Genomic DNA, 23,741 nt, shown 5'->3' on the forward strand with positions numbered 1-23,741 from the left:
AACAGTGAGCCCAGGGATACCATAAGTTTTTGGTTTTGATGCATCATATGTGAGCAGTGGATTTTTTTTAAACTGTTGCACTTGTCATTAGATTTAACATGGCTCACTTCCCTTTTCATTGAACAAACGTTCTGTGTAAATGGTTGCAAGAAATAATGTACACACAAGCAGATTTTGCCAGTCTGTTAGATACTAAATAGTCACTCAGCAACCATTCTCTGGGGATGAGGGCAGGGGGACACAACTGAAGTCATTCCCTCCTCAACCCCATGTAAATCAGAACCTATCATGACATGAAATGCTGCTTTAATGTATGAAGACTCTGGCTTAGTAACTAAAAAAAAAATTAGACACAAGCTAATTTAACCATTCTTCCATTCTCTTCCTTTTGTTTTGTGAAGGAAAAAATAGGTCAAATGCTGTTATCCATACAGAAAATCCAGGGCTTAAAGAATGTTGCTGAAAAGAATTATGCCTGTCTAGCAGCCCTGCTAGAATTTTAAAATATTCTGCGTGAAAAATGAAAGGCAGGTAGAATTGGTGCTATCGGGGTGTCTCAGTCCACCTGATTGTAAAATGAAGGTTAAAGCAGAAATGGAAATGCATTTTTATGCTAAATGTAGATAATGTGTTTAACACTCACTAAATGAATTGTCCAGTAGTTACAATTGATTGAGTTTATTGTATGAAACTAGTAATTATTTTTTAAAAATTACAGGAAGACTGAGCACCTTAAGTGGAGACTTTGGAAGAATTTTAAAATCTCCTAGATATGAGGCACTTGTGACAAGGTGAAGATTGATTAATCAGTCATGGACCCAAGAAAGATGCAGGGGATAGGGAAAGGAGAAAATTTAAGCTGGAGATGGAGGCTCCAAATCCCATAGTACTTAAATATGAGAAGTGGGTTTGATTTTCAACATCTGTGAATGCTTGCCATGTACCAGCTTAGTCACTTACATTCTTCATGTTTATATCTACCACATAAAACAGAGAACAAAAGACAAGACTATGAGGAAAAGATTTCTGTGCACCTGCTGTTTTTCTCCCCTGTAGGGAAAGGTCTTTTATGTTGGATCCAGCTGAGCATTAACTATTTTTGTAGAGACTTATTAGAAAGATTTAAATAGGCACTTCTACAAGCAGCCAATGATTTGGAGCCTGAGACTCTGAATTCTCCTTGTTCCTGGTATTGGTTAGTGTCAGACACTAGCACTTCATGTCATTTTGCCAATTGCATTGCTGCCATGTTATCATTCAGAGGGTCACTATCAAACAATACATATTGCTGTAGGGTAAAGGACACTGAGGTTAAAAATAACCATGAGTGTTGCCAACACTGATAATTTTATCATGAGGCTCATGATAGCTGGTGCTTTAAGAAAAACACTAAATTAACTTTAAGTGAGAATCTCAGCTTTAGATTTATTTTTTAAGTAAGTTTCTAGAAAAAGTTCATTGTTGCAGAGAAAACCTTGGAAGCGTGAATCCTGAAAGACAAAACTAGAAGCTAATGTGCCCCCCCTTTTAAAAAACCTATTGCTTTGTAAGCCAAGCTCTTGAGTTTTGGAGCCTGACTCATGATTTTGAATGCTTGGAGTCAGTGATACTGAAATGTTTACAAAATATAAACGTAATGTAACGTTCTCCTAATAGAGAACCCTTCATCTGAGGATCTCAAGCCAAACATTTATTTTACATGTTTTACAAACATTTCAGAGACATAAAAGTTGAACATAATTCATGAACAAATTTTCTTTCTTGTGCTGCTAATAATCGCTTAGAGTAATAAAAAGGGAAAATCTAAAAAAGGCAACTGGATTTTTGTTTACTTGGACAACAAAAGTACTATCCCTTTTGTTCATTGTCTACATCTGCTTACATTTCACTTTCTGGTTACACAGCATTAACAGGAATCTGTAACTACTGGATTGCAAACAATATATGGCATATTGCTAATCTAAAAATAAAGTTCCATTAAAATAATAAAATATTACGGAATCTTTCTACTGATGTTTACTTTTGTAGAAGATTTGTTTTAGAGCCTATATTGGCCTGACATTGTCTCTTTGGGTCCCAGAACAGCCTCTGAGGCAAGAGCTAAGTATTGTCCACCATTTTACTTATAAGGAAACTAAGACAGTGTGACTTGCTTAAAGTCCCAAAAGTTAGTGGCAGAACTGGAACTAAAAATCCCCAATTCCAGAATGCAGATCACATGTAGGAGTCAGGAAGAGAACCCTCTGGGTTGTTACGCGTATCTTTTTCTAGGTTCATCCCTGAGTTTTCAGGAGCCCAGTGAGAAGCAATGTGTGAGAGCCTGTTCATTATGCCTCAGTTCCCACCTACCAAGATAGCCCCTGGCTGCTTGTGACTCTTCTTTAATACCAATACCATATCATGTGATACTCCAAAATTGATCCGGGTACTCCACCGGAAAAGTAGGGAGGGGATCCATGCGTACAACGTGCTACTCAGGCTATACTTTTGCTGTTTTGGCATAGGGCTGCTCCTGATATTCTCATTTGAGTAATAAGGAAAACAGCTAAAAATGGTTAGTTGAGTAGTCATCAAGAAAAATCTTGGATTTTCTAGTGTAATTGACTGATTATTGGTGAAAGGAACATCTAAGGTTAGCTAATCTGTAAGCTTTTTTTATTCCTGTATTCTTAGACAATGTGGCTACAATTTTTAGTGTTTGAAATAAAATGCAGCTCCCTGAATCACTGCTAGATGTCTGCATCCACTCTGCAGAGGAGGCGGAGCATGATGGAACAAAGCGGTGCGGGGGAAGAATCATTTATTTGTAGATAGTCCTGACCAAAAGAACTAAATGATCTGAGAAACCTGGATGAATGAGACTATGCTGGGAGACCAGGGTGGGGTGAGGGGAGGGGTGGGGGTGGGACTGAGATAAAAGGAGGGGTTAAGTGTTTGAGAGACCTGGGAGGAGTTCTGAGCTAAAATGCCATGCTTTCTTTAAGTCTTCAGCTGGAAGGTTAGGATCTATGGCCTTCTTGATCTCTTAGCAGAATTCCTTGTTTTACGCCATTGGCCTTAGCAACTGGAAAAATTAAAAAGGGAAGGAACATAGTAGATGGGGAGACAAAAGCAGATTCATTGCTAAAAGCTTTGTTTTCCAGGAAATTAGTAGCTGTTTTAAAAATATAGTGCTCGGGGATGATACCAGTCTGACAATCTTGGAGACTGAACTTCTGTATTCATCCATAGAACAGGTGCGTCAGAGACGATAGTAGCATAAACATCCTTAGTCTGCCTCTTGCCAATAAAATTCAGTCCAGACTTAGAGTTGGAGGGACCCACTCTAGTTCCACTTCCTATATCTTGACTACTGCTGAAACTGCCAACAAGGATGCTAGATTTCTCATTACGTGGACAACTTTTCTTTAGGGATTGGTCAGAAAATGCCAAACTGCTTCCAAACAGCCAACAAAAGGTAATGACTTTTTACCACTATCAGTATTGCTTCCCCCAGCCACTCAAAAACTGAGGCAGGTATCTTTTCCCTCCTCCCTCCCCCCAATAATTAAAAAAATACATTTTGTGTTCTTTTTATGTTTTCTGATTTTTGAGCCTTTAGGATAACCTGAAGTCACATTTTTATGCTTTCCTTTGCAACCATGAGGGCTAGAAACGTACTACTTTTTAAAACAAAAGCAGAGATCATCATCTGACTCCAAAAGTCAGAACTTCAAGACAAATGCTAATTTTGGTGCTGGCAATAAAATCATAAGAGCTGGCACTGCTGCATTAGTGACCTGGATTGGATTTCAAGCGGCAACCTAGAGCGGTGAAAGGCTCTGTTGCATATCCAGTCTGAGAATTCCCTTCTTTGAATTCTTTTTTGCCATTCAGTGCAGCAGGTAGGACTTCTCCATTCTGGGTTCTATTCCCAAATTACTGATGGTTTAATACATTCTGTAATGTGTGATAGAGATTGTATAGTGAATGTGTGGTTTTGATATTTTATAACTATAAAATGTTCTTGGTCTTGGATTAGTGTCAACCAAACATCTTAAACTGGTTTTAGAAACTTAAGGCTGGCAAGAGGCATGTGTCCCTTTTGCTGGCCACGAGGGTAATAAATGTAAGTTTAAGTGTTTCGTTTGGAGATGCCTATTAATTGTGATGTTTGTCCTGTGACTGCTTATGAGCTCATGAGATCTTTACCAGCATACCTGGGATGCAATGTAAGTTTAGGGAAATGAATTACTGTTTTTGTTTTTTTATTAAAAAAAAGTTGTCCTATCAGTTGTGATAGATTTGCTATTAATTTCTGCTTTCCCCCCTTTTTTTGCCAACGTTAAGTGGCTAAAAGCCAAGGTAAGAAGAATCATTTCTCATTTGACCCACAGTGCCTCATTGTATTGATAGTTGAGGCTGCAGAGCCATTAAAACTGAAAGCTAGAACTCTCCTCTACTTCTCTCTGCTTTTCATAGGTTATTTAGGTTAAATAAGCTCTACTTCAGTGCAGATTTGCAACATTTAGCCTGGATGTGTTAATATATCAGTGATATATTGACATTTGCATTTATACATAGATATATTAATTTCTCTAACACATGTAGCGCTTTGCTCTGATTTGGTAGATGCCTTGATCCTATCGACTTACATTTTTTTATAGGAGGTTTCCCAGACAATATGCTTGACTGTGCTAGTCAAATAGCTGAGCTAAATTGAGTGAGAAATTTTGAACGAAGACTGACAGTTTTATAGAGTCAGCTTTAATTTTTTATTTAAAATATTGATAGTGGAACTGACACACAAATGGAATGTAATAGTAATTTAAAGAGGGAAAAGGGGAAGACTCTTGCATGAACTTGTCATCTGCTTAATTTTCAGATGTACTTCAGCTGTAAAATGACAGTTAAAAACCATATGAAACTTACGTTTAGGGTTTGTTTCCTTTTCCTGTTGTCTTCTCTAGTGTGTAGATAAAACCAGCTGTTCAATAGCTGTCTGGGAATCCTCACTTCCTATTCTTACATTAAAAAATAACTCTCAAAAGTAGAGACATTTAAGTATAAAAATAAAATCATGTTCCCCTCATTTCAGCATGGAAATAACCAGCCTGCAAGAACTGGCACCTTGTCAAGGACAAATCCACCTACACAAAAACCACCAAGTCCTCCTATGTCAGGCCGGGGAACTCTGGGGTAAGAATGAGACTTTCATCCAGCCTCTATAAGAGAATTCTAATTGTGCAGATATCAATATTGCCTGTATAAGTGAGTATGTGAAGGCTCTGAGTACCCTCTGGGCTCTAGTGAGTTAGACATATCACCTTTCCATACTAAACATTTGAAATGTTCTGATTCTTTCAAAGGGGCTTCATTTAAAAAACTCTTTTCATGGCAGTATTTTTATATTACAGATTGAAGTGGCTGAGGTTTGTTTTCATTTCTTATAGTAATCCGGCAGAAATATTATTGCATATTTAATAAAAATGAATTTTGATTAAGGTTCTCATTTACACTAACAAAGCAAAAGGATTTCAGTGTTAAGAATCTTATTTTGTTGCTAACTCACTCTTGATTCCTTGACAGAGGAGAGTTGTGAAAATGCATTCCATGCGTTGTGCAATATTTAAGGAAAATGTGCGTGGAGAGAAGTTAAGGATGTACTGGCAACACTAACTCTCATTTGTTTGCTCATTTGAATGAAAATTTTAATGCTTAATTGAGGGAACTGCAGCCCCCAGCACAACCACTTTCTACTTCAGCTTCTGTTTCACTGCTGTTTGACCTCTGTACATCAACAGATTATTATGAAATGGATTGAAATGGTGATACTTGAAAACACTGAGTATATAGAATGCAATTCTGTTTTGGACTATTGTGTGAGGCCTTTTGGTTGAGATCTTAAACAGAAACTCCTGTCTAGGGATGTTGCTGTTCACGGTCACTTGAATCTTTGCCTTTAACATGTAGGGTACGGTAGATGGAACGTGAGTGCTGGTGGGCTGGCAAAAATTTAGCAGCTACGGATGAGTTAGTTTTCCAAGTTGGGGAGCTGAGTAATGGTGGGATTGGTTACAAGGCAGCTCACAGTGGGGATCAAGAGAGCCAGGCAAGAAAAGTGGGGGGAACTACAGCCCCCTTTAAAAGAGTGTTGCAGGGCTCTGGAAGCACTGAAGACTTTAATCCTGATGCAGTGCTGCACTGTCACTGTTTATATATCAAAATGTAATAATGTACTGTGTTTAGTTAAAACAAAACAAAAAAACTCTCCAGGGTTTTTGTTTGCTTGGAGTGGGTTATGGATCACTCAGAAGATTCAATGAGAATCTTGATCCACTGTTGATTAGTATTGCATAGGCTCCAGTTACCTGCTTGATTGAGACCATCCCACCAGAGAGTATGCTGTATTTCAGCTGTGGGTAGAGTGAAGTGTGCTGGGATCCTTCAGGAAACAGTGGATAAAGATCATGGGTGAAATCCTGGATATTGAGGGGAAGAGAGGATTGGTTGGGGGAACGACCAAAATACACAGCAAGGATTACATCTTTTACATCTATCTTTCTTTTTGAAAGAGTGTTGTGTGCCGTTTTTTATCTTTTGGCATCGAAGTGCATGCATCTAGAATATTTTCTGCTACTTTACCTCAAGCATGCAAAAATATTGCCAGAAACCACAAAGTTTGCTGCTTTTTTTTTTCCATTTGAAAACTGTTGATAGAAATTTAAAACCAACACAAAATATGCAATTTTAGGAGTGTAACAGAGCATGTTAGCAGCACAATTAAGAGTAGGCACTGCCACCTGGTCAGTTGCTGGGGCTTGGCCCTTCTAAGGCAAAGGAATTCTGGGAAATGTAGTTGGGCCGGGGGGAAGAGGAGCGTCCAAAGATCAGGTAACAAAGAAGGAACCAGGTGCTTGTGGGAGGGGATCCATAAGAAGGAGTTTGAGCTCAGTATAACAGAGACCTGGAGGGAGCAGGAGGTCTAGGAGAACTAGGAAACAGCTTCTCCCAGGCAGAGTAGGAAAAGCTTAGAAGAAGTTGGACCAAGTAGAAAAAGCATCACAGGAAAAAATGAAGCAAGGGTGTGATGGGAAATGGACAGCCACTGCCTGCTTAGGAGCCCTAAATTAGAATGTAGACTAGCAGGAGGGCTTGAGATCCTTTGCAGTTCCACCTGAAGGTAATAGGTATTAGCACCACATTGATAGAAAAAGGAATGACTGAGCTCTGTGAAAGGAACTACTGAGAGAGAATGTTCAGAGCCTTGAGCAGTGGAAAGCCTACTTGCTTAACTGGATTCTGTCCATTAGCCAAGTCAGCTCCGAGGAACTGGAGTAGGGGAATTATATATGCAGATTATATAAGAGTCATCATAAAACAAAGCTATAGAAACATGGGCTACTCCATTTCCTCCCCACATTTTGTCCAGAAGTGGAATACCCATTGTTAACATCCTATTTTTTTTTTTAATTGTGAGGTTATTCCTATTGGAAGTCTGTGTGAAGTCTTTTTACTTTGCAGTTTCAATCATATTTGTGTTCTAGTTATAAGAGATTAAGATGCACACACGTCTTTCATTTTCTGATGATTGATCTTTCTGACACAACAGAAGCCCAATGGCAGCTCATATTTTAAAACTTTCTCTAGTTCTGTGTATGATAGAAACTCACTGATTCACAAATCCATACAAACAACTGGGCTATTGTTTATCAGGAATGGTTTTAGTAATAGTGAGGTCTAGTGCTCCTGAGACATTTTGTAAGAATTCTAAGTGTAACACAATATGTTCACTAGGATAATATAAAGTAACTTAATTAAAACTAACTACAGCAGATTACTGAATATATCATAGTTTTTGTGATGCATTGGCCTTGCTTTTTTGTCTTGCTTACCAATTCAGAACCTTGCAATGGGCCCCCTAATAATTAATAAGGTTCTACTATATTGCTGAGTCATTGAATTAATATAATGTATGTTTAAGTTGTAATCTAACAAGAAGCAGCACAAATGATTAAAGATGTTCATAGTCTCCCATTTCCTCCCCATCTGTGAGCTCCCTCAAAAAAGGGAACAGGGACTCCAAACATGCTCCTGGTGTGAGAATGTGAATACTTTTTAGCAAAATAATTTTTAGGACATTTGTACCTCCCTCAAAATGTTCTATGTAAACATTATCTTAACTACTGTTGAAGGGCACCACTGTAATAGATAAGTGTGCATTGCATAGCATGTGCATATAGTTGTTGTAATCTGACGAGTGTTTTGTGGCCATGTGTTTGATGTTTTTGTTTTTAAATTAGCTTTTAGCTTAAAGGAACATACAGCTTGGCCTTAACTGTATGAAAGCATTTTCAAAAGAATTTTTTTCAGTAGGTTTTATTTCATATATTACCTAGACACTGAAATTTCCCTTTCACCTTTTAAAATATAATTTGTCCTGGAAAGGTGACTAAAATTAGTCCCTTTAACATGTTGAGAACGAAACACCTATTTAATTTGCCACTTTCAGAGATGGTTTCTATATGGTAATGTTGGGTCACTGTGCAGTGATCTTAAGTGAAGGTTTAGGAAAATAAATGGTTTCATTACTTTAATTAAAGCTTTTTCTCTCCTCCAACCCACTTTCATTTGACTAGACGAAATACTCCTTACAAAACCTTGGAGCCAGTTAAACCTCCAACTGTTCCTAATGATTACATGACCAGTCCTGCCAGACTTGGAAGCCAACACAGTCCAGGAAGAACAGCTTCCTTAAACCAGAGACCAAGAACACACAGGTAGAGTACATTGCTTCTAATTCTATAGTTGTGTCTTGACTAGCATGCTGACACTCACCAGCATTGCAGCAAAGCTTTATGCCTGGCTTCTTCTAAGGTGGATGGAGAAGACAGATGTAGTTTAAATACCTTAGATTCTTCTTTATACATGGTGCTGTCTGGATTTGGTACCTCTAGATCTATTAACTTCACTAGGATCTGTATCAATTTTTCAAATTTAATGCTACAGAAGCTTTGTTTGTTTGTTTATATGTACATACACACACACAGAGCTTTGAGTGCACGACTTATTCTCTTCTATCGTTTTTTGCCTCATCAGAATAGGCAAAATTTCAGAAATTATAGGAGTGAATAGAGAGATGGAATATGTCAGACTATTTAACTTATTTCAGACTTTAGGCCGGGATAGGTGTACAGGTAAGTGCTTTCACTGCTGATAATTGTATAGGGAAGCCGTTCCTGATTAGAAAATACTTTAATGAAGTTTGCCTGTCAGAAGTGTGGTTTGCTTTTATTGTTCAGAGAGAAATTCTGCTTGTGACATGGTAGATTGACAATACTGGAAGCTAAAATTTATCCACAGAACCAGTTCAGCAGTGCCAGTCAGCTTCCTCGTACTGAGGCACGTTGGCAGAACAGTACTTTCTCTGGGGAGATCATCTCTTGGGATGAGAGTAGTGCTGTCTCTATACCTATTGACTATTTGCCCTTTAAATCTGTTTGTTGAGGCTTCAATACAGTCTCTGGTCAAACTGCAAGAAATAAATTGACAATGGCTACCTGAATACAGACAGGATTCAGACAGTGGTTTATTGTCCCAGGAATAGATATGATGTGATTGTTTCAATGTTTAATAGCATAATGGCAGTTCAGGGAGTCCTTATGGATTTTGGGAAAACATGTTAACTTCATCTTTGAGCAGCTTGCTGTCAGTTGAACAATATTGTCAGATTAAAGTATTTTATAAACCAGGATGCAATCTGTTTAATTGGCAGCCATACAATCTCCCTTTTTTTGTCTAACAAGATCTTCTTTGTAGACTGCTGTTAATCTTCAGCATACAGAACACTAATATTGAAGGAATTATCTTGGCTCCCAGTTCAGATCACTGATTTTCTCTTTTGATAGTAAAGTTATTGTCTTAAGATATTTTTTGAATGATCTGTGCCTGACTCCTTGCTAGCAATTTATATATGGTTGCACAGAAATGGTAAATAAAGTGCATTGAGTGCTACTATATTTTTATTAGGATGGATATGTAGAAATGGCTTTTTAGTTGCAGGGCACCACATCTGTTTAATTCTCTGTTGAAACTTTGTAAATACAAGTCTTGGCTAAAGGCATATTTATTTAATTTGTCCTTGGATTCTTACTCTATCCCCTAGTTTCCATTTGGTTGAAAAATATGTAATGACCTCCAAGATGTCTGCATGAAAAAGTTATCAAAATTATTATCATTGCTCTCTCTGGCTAGTGGCTGGGCTAGTTGCAGTAGAATTGTTAATGACTCAAAATAAACTTGAACACAAGTATTCATTTAGGAAAAGGAGACTTCTTCAGCATTATAGCACACATCACTGGAATTACAAATAGTTGATGCTTGAACCCTTTTCACACCCAATTTATCATTACAGTAACTCCTCACTTAAAGTTGGCCTGGTTATGTTGTTACGTTGCTGATCAATTAGGGAACATGCTCATTTAATGTTGCGCAATGCTTCCTTATAATGTTTGGCAGCCGCCTGCTTTGTCCACTGCGTGCAGGAAGAGCAGACTGTTGCAGCTAGCTGGTGGGGGCTTGGAACCAGGGTGGAGCAGCAGCCCCCCATCAGCTCCCCACTCCCCTAAGTTTCCCTGAGCAGCAGCTGCCCAGCAGGCTATCAGTTGCCGGCTGTTCAGCTGTCCCTCCCCCCACAAGCTGCTCCCCGGAGCTTCCTGCTTGCTGTGGAGGGGAGGGGGGAAGAAGGGGGCTAATGTCAGGGTGTCTTCCTGCCCCTGCTTATCCCTTCTCTATATAGAGCAGGAGGGAGACACAACAGGGCTCAGGACCGAGAAAGCTGGCCGCAGCTGCTGTCTCAACTTCCTGATCTTTTTAAAGGCAATGTACTTAGTGTGGTGTCAGCATACGTAAAGGGGCAATGCACCTCTATCTCTCTCTCTCACTCACTCACAGGATGTGTGTTTCTGTCTGTCTGCCATGCTGTCTCCCCTCCCTCCATTTGTGCTGCCTTGTAAAGTGAGAGGCTACATTAACAACAATGTGTTAACCCTTGAGGGCTGAGCTGAGTGCTAGTTCATCATTTAGCAGGAAGGCATTCCCTGGGAAATATCCCACCCTAACTTCACCACCTCAACCAAGCTTCACAATCATGATTGCTGTGTACAGAATTAAATTGTTTAAAACTTACACTATATGTCTACAAAATATATAGATTGGAAAAAAAAAATTCCCTGGAACCTAACCCCCCCATTTGCATTAGTTCTTATGGGGAAATTGGATTTGCTTAACATTGTTTCGCTTAGTCGCATTTTTCAGGAACATAACTACACCATAAAGTGAGGAGTTACTGTACTTAATTTAAGGTGCCTGGAACCATTACAGTATTCACATTGGACTGACAGCTGTCTAGATCTTGTATAGTTGCTTACATTTGTAGTTATAAGTAATTAAAAGCCATGGATGTATAAAAAGTGGCTAACAGCTTAGCTAATGATATCTGTATCTACTAGAGTTTTAATACATTTTGATTTAATGATCTGAGGGCGGTAAGTAATAGGGGTTTCAGGAACAGTCAGTCTACAGGGGGGTTTTCCTCACATTTATGTAATTGAGCTAATTTATTTGGTCACTGTTCAGATAAGTGATATGAATGTTGGTGAAGCTGTATGGAAAGCAGTGCTGACATGTCGTCTCCTCCTCCCCTTTAGTGGTAGTAGTGGAGGAAGTGGCAGTCGAGAGAACAGTGGAAGCAGCAGTATTGGCATTCCCATTGCCGTGCCTACACCTTCGCCACCAACTGTTGGGCCAGGTATTTGAGGTTCTTTTTATGATACCTAATACTGCAATGTGACTCATTCAGACATTTTCTCATAAATGTCAAGGGAGCCTTGACGTTCTCATCCTTTCCCTTTTGAAGAGGTTGGAAGAGAATCACTCCCAAAACAAACAAACAAAATGACAAAAATGGTCAGCTGCTATTTTTTCATTCATTTTTATTCATTACATTGTAACATGATTTTTTAAAAAATCAGGATTATCTTTTCTTTTTAAGATATAAGGAACAGGTGGAATCCATGTTTTCAAACGCCTGTTGACAAGTAGACATATTTAGATGTCCTGAGAAGAAGAAACAGCCATTCTGTATGCATATGATCGGAATTGTTTTTTGAAATAGTCTATTGATTTTTATCACTTACCATTTAGAAAATTATTTACAATTTTAAACAAACTTCTTCTTTCGATTAAACCACTAAAGGAGATTGAAAGAGAGCCTAGGAATAAACAAACACCATCAATAGTGAAATTCAACAACATCCACCAGTGTGATTAAAACCAAAGTGAATCGTAGTGTGAAAATCATTTAAAGATTATTGCACAGCATCAAAAGCACGTGCCTCTACCATTTGAGTTGGAGAACTTTTAGCGATTTGAAGATGCTGTAGTTGGCTGTTACAGTCAAGAGCTAAGACAGTAAAGTAAGACATGATCACTGGCCTAGTGAATGTGTGTCACATAGGCATGGTAAGCTATTTTGGACAAAACATTGACCATCCTAGTTTCAGAAACTAGAGTGGTGGTATTCACAAGTCAGATTTTTACTCTGAGGTGGAACTTTGCTGTTGTATCTTGTTTCTTTGTTTACAAATGTTCACTTCTTACTAAGTCTTAAGGCCCACTCTGTGTTCTTGGCCTGCATAGGGATCTGCATGCATGGATCTTACAAAGCACCCCAGTAAAATCGATAGGTACTCCCTGCAGGAGAAAAGGTGTGCAATTGTAGAACCCTTTGCAGGATCGGGGCCTGTGTGTATAATGTTGAATATTTTCTTATACTGTAAAGTCTCTGCGTTCCTGTTGTCTTTTAAAATGTAGCTCTTTTGCCATTAGCCTAACTGGCAATATGAACTATTTTATTAGCACAAATTTCTGTTCCTCCTCCTCCTGGAGTCCCGCCAGCACCACCACTGCCACCACCTCTCCTGATGGGCAGTACGATAGGTGAGACTTGTGTCAGCGCTGGCGTGATTGCAGTTATTTGACATAATCAATAATAAACTCCTCCTAATGGATTTATAGAAGCAGTTTGCCTTTTGTAGTGGGGTGTACGTGATCTGGTGTAGTCATCAACGTTAGTGGGTTTTTTAACAAATCTAATCCCAACTAATTTCCTGTGGTGAAAGCCTCTGAAGGTAAATAAATAAAATATGGGAAAACTATATTAGTTGCTTTGAATCCTAATATTCCCACTAAAGCTAAAATCCAGTTAACAATGTGAGTTCAGATTGAGTGTAGTCCTTGTTCATATGTTCTTGTGTTTGGGAGAGGGGATGGGAAAACAAGAAGTTCACCAATAAAGTACACCGTAGTTTGAAAACAGTAGTGGGTAGAGTGGAGATGGTGCATACAGGGATTTCTCTTGTGAACTGATTATGAAGGAAAATGTAAAAGGAAAAGCAGAAATGTCTGGCTCGGTGACTTGGGTACAATTCTCTGATCCTTCATGGAGATACAAAACCGGGAGACTTCAGGAATTCTCCTGCATGAGCCAATGAGAAGATACAAGTGACTTGCTTCCTGGTAGATTTGGGTGGAATGGTGAAGGAAATCAGTTTTCATTGCTCTTTGGCACTTTGAAGCACTTTGGATTCACAAGCATTAAAGTCATTATTAAGGACCCTGTCAGTTTGTCTCCTCAAGCTGCGCAGTGAATGACACGCATAGCTGTTAGTGAGGGGTTTTGAGAGCATTCTTTAGAGAACTTTTAGTTCACCATCCCAATCAAGGACAATTATTAGAATTCATTCTCTTACCTCAAAACTAACTTTAGAGGCTTTGACCCATATAATCCTTGTACACTTTCTCTTATCTGAAATAAGTGAAAGTGACTTTGAATAGTGTTATATTAGTCTGTAAACTTCAGAATGTACTTTGTGTGTGTGTGTGTATGTATGTATGGTATGTGTTTACATCTATATGCATGTAGTAATATTTTACTCCAATACTGTTACTACATTTGGAATCTGAAAAGAACTTGTACATTGGCAAAAAGAGGTCAAGCAACACAAGACGCTCATCGGTTTGCATAGTGTGAAATTCTGACTTTTGTGACACACGCACACATGAAATAGCAAAAATGAAAAAAGATGGACTGTTTATTCATTACTAATCTGCAATATTGAGAATGTTGCAGACCAGATGTGAGGCAGGTAGGAATTGGTGTTGATCTCTCAGAAGAATGCTGAAATATCTTGTGTTGACTATTCTAGTTTGTTAATGCAAGTTCCCTATATGGAAGCACAGTTGTTAAGCAGTAGAAATTATAAATGTGGAAAGTGTCTTAGAATCGTATCACTCTGTTTTTTATGCTTGATTGAGCACCCAATTTAAAAACTTTGTTCTGGTGGTGATGGTGTCCTTTTCTCCCCCTATTTTTCTTAACCTACACAAATATGCTTTTTCTTTGGCTAGATTGAAGGCATCTGTTTCAGAATGCAAAAATGTTTTCTTTCAAGAAGATATGCAACCTTCTCAAAGTGTGCTTCTTTCTTTTCGTTTAACAGGTAGTGCAATACCAAAAATTCAGTTAAATTAGGAAACAAGCTGATCCAACATTCTGTATAAGTGGGTTAAAATAGCTACAACATTTCAGGAAACATAAATGAGATCTTTTTATGAATGTTATTTATGTATTTTACATGGCTGATAGCACAGGACTGGTATAACAAGATGTTTCTTTTTTGTTTTGTTAATATCTTGCTGTTGGTTTCAAGTATTCACCATGTTCTGGGTCTTTTTCTGTTTTCTGCATTCTGTCCTAAGTAATACTTGGCTTAAGTCTTCTTGTTGGTTCCTTTTCGCTACTGCTTTTCAGCTGCTCCTGGTTCAGCTCCTGGTTCCCAGTATGGCACAATGACCAGGCAAATTTCACGACACAACTCTACCACTTCTTCAGCATCTTCTAGTGGATACAGACGGAATCCCTCTGTGACTGCCCCATTTTCTGCTCAACCTCATGTTAATGGCGGGCCTCTCTATTCTCAAAACTCAAGTAAGCCTCTGCGCTTTGCTGTTATGCAGCAATCATAGAATGTTTTGAGCTGAATGATTTGAAGTATGATTTCTCTGTGATAGGCAACAATCAGAATCCAAATGCTGTTTGGTTTTCTCCCTCTACTTGAGAAAAATAGCAAAAAGGTACACTTTGCCTCCTTTGAATTATACACAACACTTTTTCCCTAGAAAGTGATCAAGCAGTTAATGTAATGGGTAACACCAGGCTTACCTAATTAATTATAAGCAAATGTTACTTAGCATTTCAGGTGTGCTGGGTGTACTTTTGTGCACACAGTCCAAAAATATAAGCTCTTCTGAAGGGAGAACTAATTTGGTAGGATCTGGAATATTGGCTGTAGAGAGAGCTATTGTTTAAAACTGGACCATTAATATTTCAAATACATTATGAATGTTCCTGTTCTAATAAAAATTTAAATGAGGAGAAAAATTGTTGGCTATCACTGTTAAATGTCTTGCTGTCTGATACTGAGACCACAGGATAAAATAGCTGGAAATCATGTTCCTTGCACAGCGTTAATATTACCTGCTTTCCTCTCTTATTTCATTTAATAAATAACCACAGTATTATGGGATTTCTCCAGTACTTGAGTTCCCTTTAGGCCTTTCACGTCTCAGCACTAACTACAATAGCATGATTTAAAGAACTGATTAGGGGACAGAAATGTATCGTCACAATGTTTTTTTTTTTTTAAATGGTTTAAAATATTAGCATAGTCATTACTAAATCCCCTGTTTATGTTTAAAATATTTAAGAAGAGGGGAATTGTGAAAAGACTGATGTGGAATGAAGCAGAAAAACCTGTGGATGTACAGCTAGCATACCCCTGCACTCACACATCTAGTGGAGTCACCTAGCCAGCAGAGCAAGAACACAGATGCCCATACTACACCTTTCCCAGCTGTAGAAGTTCACTGTTACACCCCGGCTCTGCCTTCCAAATGTCCAGCTTCTCCCCTCCCTCCTGCTCATCCCAAGCACCCCGTCCTCCAAATTCCTTACCTGAACTCGTGCCTCTCCTGGGTCCTTCTTCCAGAGTCTCTCACTCCCCCCCACCCCCACCTGAGTCTGAGGTGGTGGGGGAACAGGACAGGGGTGATTTGGTCTCTTCTCTGCAGCAAGCTCATCCCCTTCCCTGGCCTATCAAGCTGGCCGCCTCCTGCTCCACACTGGATGGGGGAAGCAGGCAGCAGAAGAGATGAGCCAGTTCCAGAGAGCAGCATGCCACCTGCCCAACAGGGCACCCCTAGAAGCAGGGTGCTGCAAAGCAGGACCTCCTCCCTGAGCAGCTGATTGGTTAGCTGGGGGAAGTGCTGACTACTGAGCACTGCTGCACTTAAGCAGATTTGGTCTGTGCCTCTGCTGCCTCCCTCCCTCTACTCCAGGTGAGGGCCTGAAATTTAGGTAGCAAACCAGTGTTCCCCTCGTCCCTACTCGCAGCTAAATTATGCCCATCAAATTATGGTCATGCGCACACACAACCCCAAGATGGATTAATAATGCCCTACTGCTTGTCTCACCTAGTTTCAAAGATACCTTTCTGCTAGCTGCAACTTTTGCTACATCATCTCTCTGATATTTTTGCTCTGCAGTTGCAAGAGAATCAAGGACTGTCTTGGTGCTGCTCTAGCGTTATGTATGTGATATGTGAAAAACATTTAGATTAAGAACTTCCCCACTGATCTAGAGTTCATTTTCAATGAAAAACAATTTTATATAGATGGAAAGCTCCCGGGATGGTCAACATTTATTTATTTATTTATTTATTTATTTATTTTTATTTAAACTAATATTTACCTTCCTCTTCTCCCCCAGGCCCCTCAGACATACTCAGTCCCCTTCATTTTCTCCACACACTTCACTGCAAAAATAATTCGTTGTAACTCAGAGAAGCTGTTCATTTTCAATAGTGGTGTTCAGATGCCAAAACTAGATTTAATTTCTAAAATGGGTGAATTGCCTCAAATGTTATGTAACTGATTTTATTATTAAAAATTTAGATTCCGAATGCAATTTTTGTTCAAATGCAAGTATAATCCCTTAATCTGGATTGTATACAGTGCTTCAAAACATTGATTTTAGATTTTTTTTAAAAGGTATTGTGATGGGCATATTTTTTCACTTGAAACTATTTTCATCCACTTCCAAAATGGGTGATTTTTGACATTGTTGTCTTGACAAGACATCCAGTTTTTCCTGTTTCCCCTGGGTTACACTTTCATGTTTACGAACAGTAATTTTTTTCTCTGAAATGTTTGTTTCAGTTTTGTAAACAAATCTGCTTTCTTTTTCCCCTTTCACACTTCTACATTGATAAATTATATGGGGGAAATAGTTGGTTTTGGAATGAACTAAATGCTGCCTTTATTCAGCAAACAATGTTAATTACGCCTTTGTTTTAAAACTGTTGCTTGCTCAGAAGAATAGAACCTCTTTCAATTTTACGATTCCAGTTAAATTACTCTGCTGAATTCACACCTTGCAATGTTTTCATTTATAGTTAAATGTAAAAGTTTTAAAACTGAAAAAAAATGGCTTAATTTGTTAAATGAGTTGGTCTATTTTTATCCTCTTGGGGAGATGTTACACCGGAATAGATCTTCGATGGCAGTCTCAACAGAGTTCAAGGCCTTAAATGTTAATGGAGCTGAACTACTGTCCCCTTCCAGCACGAGTCTGACACACTTTGGTCAGTCAGTGCAGGGGAGCTTGTGTTGCTACTGCCTGTGCTTTATAAAGAGAGGACTTCAGTTTCTAGGCAGTCAGTCCTGTGCCTTTTTCATGAGCACTGACTGCACATACACACTTATAAAGAACACTAAACCCTTTGCGCTCAATAAAATGAATAGATCAACAGAATACAGTTCAGAGGATGTGCACTCGTACATTTCAACTAATTGGATGAGAGTTCTGCATATGCATGGGAGGGCCATTTGTACCATTGGAACCTACACCCGCCTTCAGATTGCTTGGTGGCTCATATTTATAGAAGGCTTTAAAAAAATTGAAAACAAAATTTTATGCTGCTGGAAACCAATTTACAAGCTATTGTGTGTTTCAGCCAATGGGAGAGCAGGTCTTTCTTGTAAACCAATAAAAATACAATAGATCCACAGTAGCATAATAAATAGTGAAGCACTTATGTGACTATCTATGAGAAAATAATCATTGGTCATTCAGTATGAAATAATTTATAATAGCTGGAGTTGCAGATTGTCTGCTCCTATAAACACATTTTTGCTTTGCCTCAAATTTATTTTATATATTCACCATATGTGTCTGCTATTATGTAACAGCAGGAGACCACCATCCTCTGAAACCTTGTATGTCCCATTAATATTTCTCTTTAAAAATCACAGAATTTTGGAGTAATCCTTTTTTTTTTTTAACAAGAATAAGGAAGTTCTGTTTTGTGCAGTTTCTAGGTGCTAATGAGTGAAATCCTTCGTTCTCATGTCCTCTGAACTATGAACATTCAGACTGGATTTTGCCTCTGTCAGATAAATATATTTTTCTTTCTTGAGTCACTAATTGGCTAAACATGAATTCAGCTTTAGCTTTGCTTTTGGGAAAACAAACTTGAAGAAGGTTCTTCTGTGTGCTTGTTCTTTGCATACTTTGTTTTGTGGTCCTCGTTACTGACAGCTGCTCTTGTTTGTTTCCTTTTTTTCCCTTTATCTGTTTGACTTCCCCAATATGGTCTCTGTTGCTACCAGTTTCTATTGCTCCACCCCCTCCCCCTATGCCTCAGTTGACTCCACAGATACCTCTCACAGGCTTCGTGGCCAGGGTGCAGGAAAACAGTAAGTTTGGACAAGCTGAGCTGTCAAAGAGTAGAGCCTGTTTTCTTCTAGCATGCATGGCTGGCAAGTCAGACTCTATTTTGTTTCCTTTTCAGAAGCTAATACCATCTTGCATTCTAGTGCCACTATGCTATTGGAGCTGAAGGGCACACTCTTCAATTTTTTTATAACATGTGCATGATTATTACTGACCCATTGAAGGATTGAGCTGCAAATTTATGATAGAGATAAAAATGTGAAATATGTGGCATCTGCTCAGTGTGGATGTAGAAATATATATTAAAAAAAATTAATTTAGTGTTGCATCCTCCTGCCTACCACTAGTGAGAATTACTTAGTTTGAATTAGAAAGGATGACATAGCCTGTTAAAATATGCATCTGTGTAATTGTTAACTCATAAATTGTAGAAGTTTTTTAGAAAGTCATGTAGCCAAACAAAAGGAAAGGTGCGGTTTTACTATCTAATGCAAATAGAAGGAGCTTGGAGTTTGCCTCAATTCTTCCCTTTTCCTCCTGTTTTCTACAAGTGAAAACATTCACTAGAATCTCAACATCTTCTGGAAAGTTGAGCAATGATAGTAACAAAGGATCTGATCCTGAGAGGTGCAAAGTGGCTGCAATTTTCTATTAACAGTGGACGCTCCTCATGTCTTGCGGGAGCCTTCAGGGCACTGATCCTGCAAGGAGCTGACTCCTTACAGGGTGCTGAGTACCCATAAGAACACTTGAGCAGTCAAGTTTTCACCTTTACCTTGGGGGTATTGTGCACTTCTCAGAATCAGGGCCAAGACAAGGGGCCCAAATGTGACAGTGAGGAGCATGCTATAAACCTTGTATAGAATAAAATAGATAGCATGGCACAAGTTTGCATTTAAAAACCTTTCCAAACCCATTCTCTGTTATAGTGGGCTAGCAATTGCTAGAGATCAAGGTTACAAAATGTTAGAACCCCATTTTTACATATTAATTTTTCAGAAAGTTGTTAGCCTTTTGGACTGAAATTTTCCATGCTTATAGTCCTCCTGAAGGTGAATCCTCTCCATCCAAAAACAAACAAAAAACTTGTGTGTGTGTAACCAAAGGAAGAGAATCTGAGCTCACTTTTTAACAGGCCTATGGCAAAAATGACTAAAGTTTGAAACCTGGCCTGGAAAGGGTGAACTTTCCCAATCAAAACTTTACTCAATCAAAATCTTTTTTTTTTTTAAAGTGAATTGCATTTGAAAACTGGGTAGTGAACATCCAGAGTGGAAAATGGAGTTTTAGGCAGTGGTGCAAAAACTGCATTTTACAAAACTGGGTTTGAGTTTTGCCCAGCTGCTGGGTTTTCACTTACCTACTCCCCAACGAACCCCATTAACAGTACGGCATGAAGGCCACAGAGCAACATAGATAGGCTGGACTTCCATGGCATGAGAGGTTCCCATCCTTATGGATCCAAAATACTTGGAAAGTTGCTTCCTCTGTGGACTCCTAAATCCTTCTTCTGTGGCCCCTGAAAGAAATTCCACAAGACCTACTCTTTTTTCCTGCGCCCTGTACTCCGACTGTGGGTATCTTCATAGAAGAGGATTTTATTCAGACTTCCTAATACCTCTGTTACACAGACACAGCTGATGCAGCACACCTACTTGTATTGTATTGTTTGTTTAAAAAAAAAAAAAAAAGATGGGGTGGGGATTGCTTTAACCCAATCTCCACCTAAACAATAGCAGCAGCACAGGTGCAGGAAGTCACCATGCCCTTACGTTGTACACACCCAAGAGAGGGTTTGAATTTGAAATCTGGATTTGAAACCATTTCAATGTTAATACTGAGAATAGGCAATTTCTGCCCTTCCTTCTCTCCCATTTTATTTTTAAAAAGAAAAATAAATGCAACAGAACAAAGTTAATGTCCCTTTACAGTTGCCCAGTTAAAATCAGTGAGGAAATGTAAAGGTTAAATTTCCAAGAACAGTGTTAACTCTGCTTAGTAGCACATATATAGTACTTTGTTCCCATTTCTCCCATTAAATGTGAAGTTGAATTTGTCTGTTTTAGGAGAAACATTTAAAACAGACTTGTATGCTGCAGCCAAATCGGTGCATCTGTTGGCACTTTGTTTTTAAATAAGCAACCTTATTGTTGAATTAACATACTTTTGCAGTTAATAAAATAAGGCATTTTCACTGGTTGGAACAGGACAAGAATTGATGAGCATGATTAAATAGAACAAAATCCAAAATGCTCAGAGAGATGGAAATTGTGGGAGATGTTCAATTTGAATTGGAAATACATTTGTGAAATGTGTGCCCAAGATACTGTATGAAACAGATCCAATTCCTATAGTTTCATTTATTTGGGTGTGCATGTTTCTATGTCAAGTGAATTGGGTCAATAAACTATGCCTACTAGCAAGTCCTATTTCACTGTGCAGACAATGACACCTACAAGACATCACTCTCTTATAAAATAAAATGTTTAGTTGGGCAAAGGATTTTGGAAACAGTCCAGTTCATGAAAGTAGCATAAGTGGAGGTTTGTCTGGGAGAAGAATCACTAATGGCTTGGAGGTGAGGAGTAAGAAGGTCTTTTTTAAAAAAAAATTAATTTCTGCTAACCTCACACACATCCAAAGCTTCACTCATGATCACCATGTTGTCCCTCCCTGTCCTTTATTTGCTTGTTACTATTAGCATATTACACTCTAAATGTAGGGCTGTAGAACCCTATGGTTTGAGCCATAACATCTTGGATCTGTGGTTTCATCAGATCTGTCCTATGTTAAGCAAGGTCAGACTGGGATGGTACTAGGACTGGAGATGTCCAAAGAATGTTACTGATGTTGGCGATCCAGTTGGGGGCACTGATCCAGTGCCCCCATAACAGTGCAGTGGGATGCGATGCAGCTAGTGGTGCTATAAGGTGAAATTTCAAAACAAGGCCCAGACACTTGTATGGAATTATTACACTTTTTTTTGTGCTAACTCTGGTGTTCTGCTCAGGTTCTGGCCCACCAATTATATTACTCCTAACTAAATTATTTCTATAGGAGATGCCAAATATATGGCACATGGGCTGAATCTGGCCAGTGGGGCACTTGCTTCTGGCCCCAGTGTTCATGAAAGGGATTTGTCCCACAGCTGCTCGGCTGCAGCTTGTTCACAGGAACTAGAAGGAAACCTGAGTGGGAGGAGGGAGCTCCTGCCAGACTGGGCACAGGTTCCATCACTGAGCTACTCAGTCAAGGCTCAGAGCAGAGGCTTTCCACCCTCTCTCTCTGTGCTGTTGCTGCCGAGCATGCTGGGATCAGAACTTCATCTGGGTACAGTGGTGTTCATTTTTTATCCTAAACTGTCATGTAAATTGTTGTGCATTGTTAAGTAGCTGTCTTACTCCTCCACAGAGGGGACTGCATATGTAGATTTGATTGGATACAAACAGATCTTTGGCCTCTGTCCTGGTTGGCAGGATGATCAGTAGCAGGGAGTGAATGGGGAAAGTGTAATGAAATGGTGTCAAGTATCAGGGGGTAGCCGTGTTAGTCTGTATCTACAAAAACAACAAGGAGTCTGGTGGCACCTTAAAGACTAACAGATTTATTTGGGCATAAGCTTTCGTGAGTAAAAACCTCACTTCTTCGGATGCATCCGAAGTGAGGTTTTTACTCACGAAAGCTTATGCCCAAATAAATCTGTTAGTCTTTAAGGTGCCACCAGACTCCTTGTTGTTTTTGTAATGAAATGTTTCGTGTTGCAGTGGGAAGGCAGAGGGGCTAAAGTGAGGCGTTTGACCTAGGAGAGCAGTTGGGGGATGTCTGTTGCCCATATAAAGAGGTTAAGATGTAATATGTTGTGGCGTTTCCCATGAATGGGGAAGATGGATCTCCAGCCCTTATTTGCTGCCTGGAGGAGAGTTTGCAAGCCAGTGTTTAGAAAAAACGGTTACTCACCTTCTCCTAACTGTTCTTCGAGATGTGTGTTCATGTCCATTCCAATCACGTGTGCATGTGCCGCGTGCACAGTTGTTGGAAAGCTTTCTTTTAGGAGCTCCCGTCGGGTCAGCTGTGGAGCCCCTTGGAGTGGTGCCTTCATGGCACTTAATATATGACCCTGCTGACCCGGCCCCTCCTCAGTTCCTTCTTACCGCCAGTGACTGTCATTGGAACTGCTGTTGCTTGCTTAGCAAGTGCTTCCCTTAGTGTTTTCATATAGTTAGCTTAGCCTAGTCTTAGTTGTTAGTGTATATATTGTATATAGTAAGGTTTGGGAGTGGGGTTTCCCTAATCCCAACCCCACCCCACCCTCTGGGCTCCTAGGCATGCCAAGAACCCAAGGCTTTTAAACTTTGCAGAACCTGCAGGAAGCCTATGCCAACAAGCAATCCCCACAACTCGTGTCTGTGGGAGGTGCACCAGATAGAAACGTGCAAGATCTGCAGGGCTTTCCGCCCCAGAATTAGAGGAGCGAGATTTCCAATTGAAGCAGTTGCTAATGGAATCCGCCCTTCATCCCCAGTCTGCCGCGGACTGCCAGGACCCTGCACCGAGAGTGTCTGTCTGTATGGCGTGCCCTGGCTTCAGTACGTAACACGGTGCCGCGGAGGGACTCTTGTCTAAGAGACCCTTGGCACCGCCGTGTTCTGACACCGCAGGATGCACAGACAATCCAGCACCGCTTGCATTCACCAGCGCTGTAAAAGCGGCATAAAAAAGCTGCCAGGGCACTCCCTGGTGCAGAGAACAGTGGGACCTGCAGGAGTGTGTGAATATCAGAGGCTTGGGGGAAGGAGTCTGGGGCCTGTATAGCAAAGGTTCTCTAGGGAGAGCTGCTGTACGGTTCTTGACTGATATTTTTCCATTCTGAATATTGGTGATAGATGGGTTTGAGCAATAATTTGTACTT

General features: G+C 39.5%; 1 protein-coding gene across 9 annotated transcripts in view; it reads left to right on the forward strand.

Annotated features, from left to right (window-relative positions):
* ABI1 (abl interactor 1) overlaps positions 1 to 23,741 on the forward strand; it is a 119,121-nt gene that overhangs the window by 90,005 nt on the left and 5,375 nt on the right. The window contains exons 4-10 of one of the 9 annotated variants that reach the window (XM_034760198.1): positions 4,330 to 4,344; positions 5,078 to 5,178; positions 8,619 to 8,759; positions 11,688 to 11,788; positions 12,898 to 12,978; positions 14,852 to 15,028; positions 18,769 to 18,855. In XM_034760198.1, coding sequence (XP_034616089.1) covers positions 4,330 to 4,344; positions 5,078 to 5,178; positions 8,619 to 8,759; positions 11,688 to 11,788; positions 12,898 to 12,978; positions 14,852 to 15,028; positions 18,769 to 18,855 — 703 coding nt within the window. The remainder of the gene's footprint in view (positions 1 to 4,329; positions 4,345 to 5,077; positions 5,179 to 8,618; positions 8,760 to 11,687; positions 11,789 to 12,897; positions 12,979 to 14,851; positions 15,029 to 18,768; positions 18,856 to 23,741) is intronic. The other 8 variants (XM_034760202.1, XM_034760200.1, XM_034760199.1 and 5 more) reach the window with 8 other exon arrangements.

The sequence above is a fragment of the Trachemys scripta genome, chromosome 2 (assembly GCF_013100865.1).
Source record: "Trachemys scripta elegans isolate TJP31775 chromosome 2, CAS_Tse_1.0, whole genome shotgun sequence".
Lineage (NCBI taxonomy): Eukaryota > Metazoa > Chordata > Testudines > Emydidae > Trachemys > Trachemys scripta.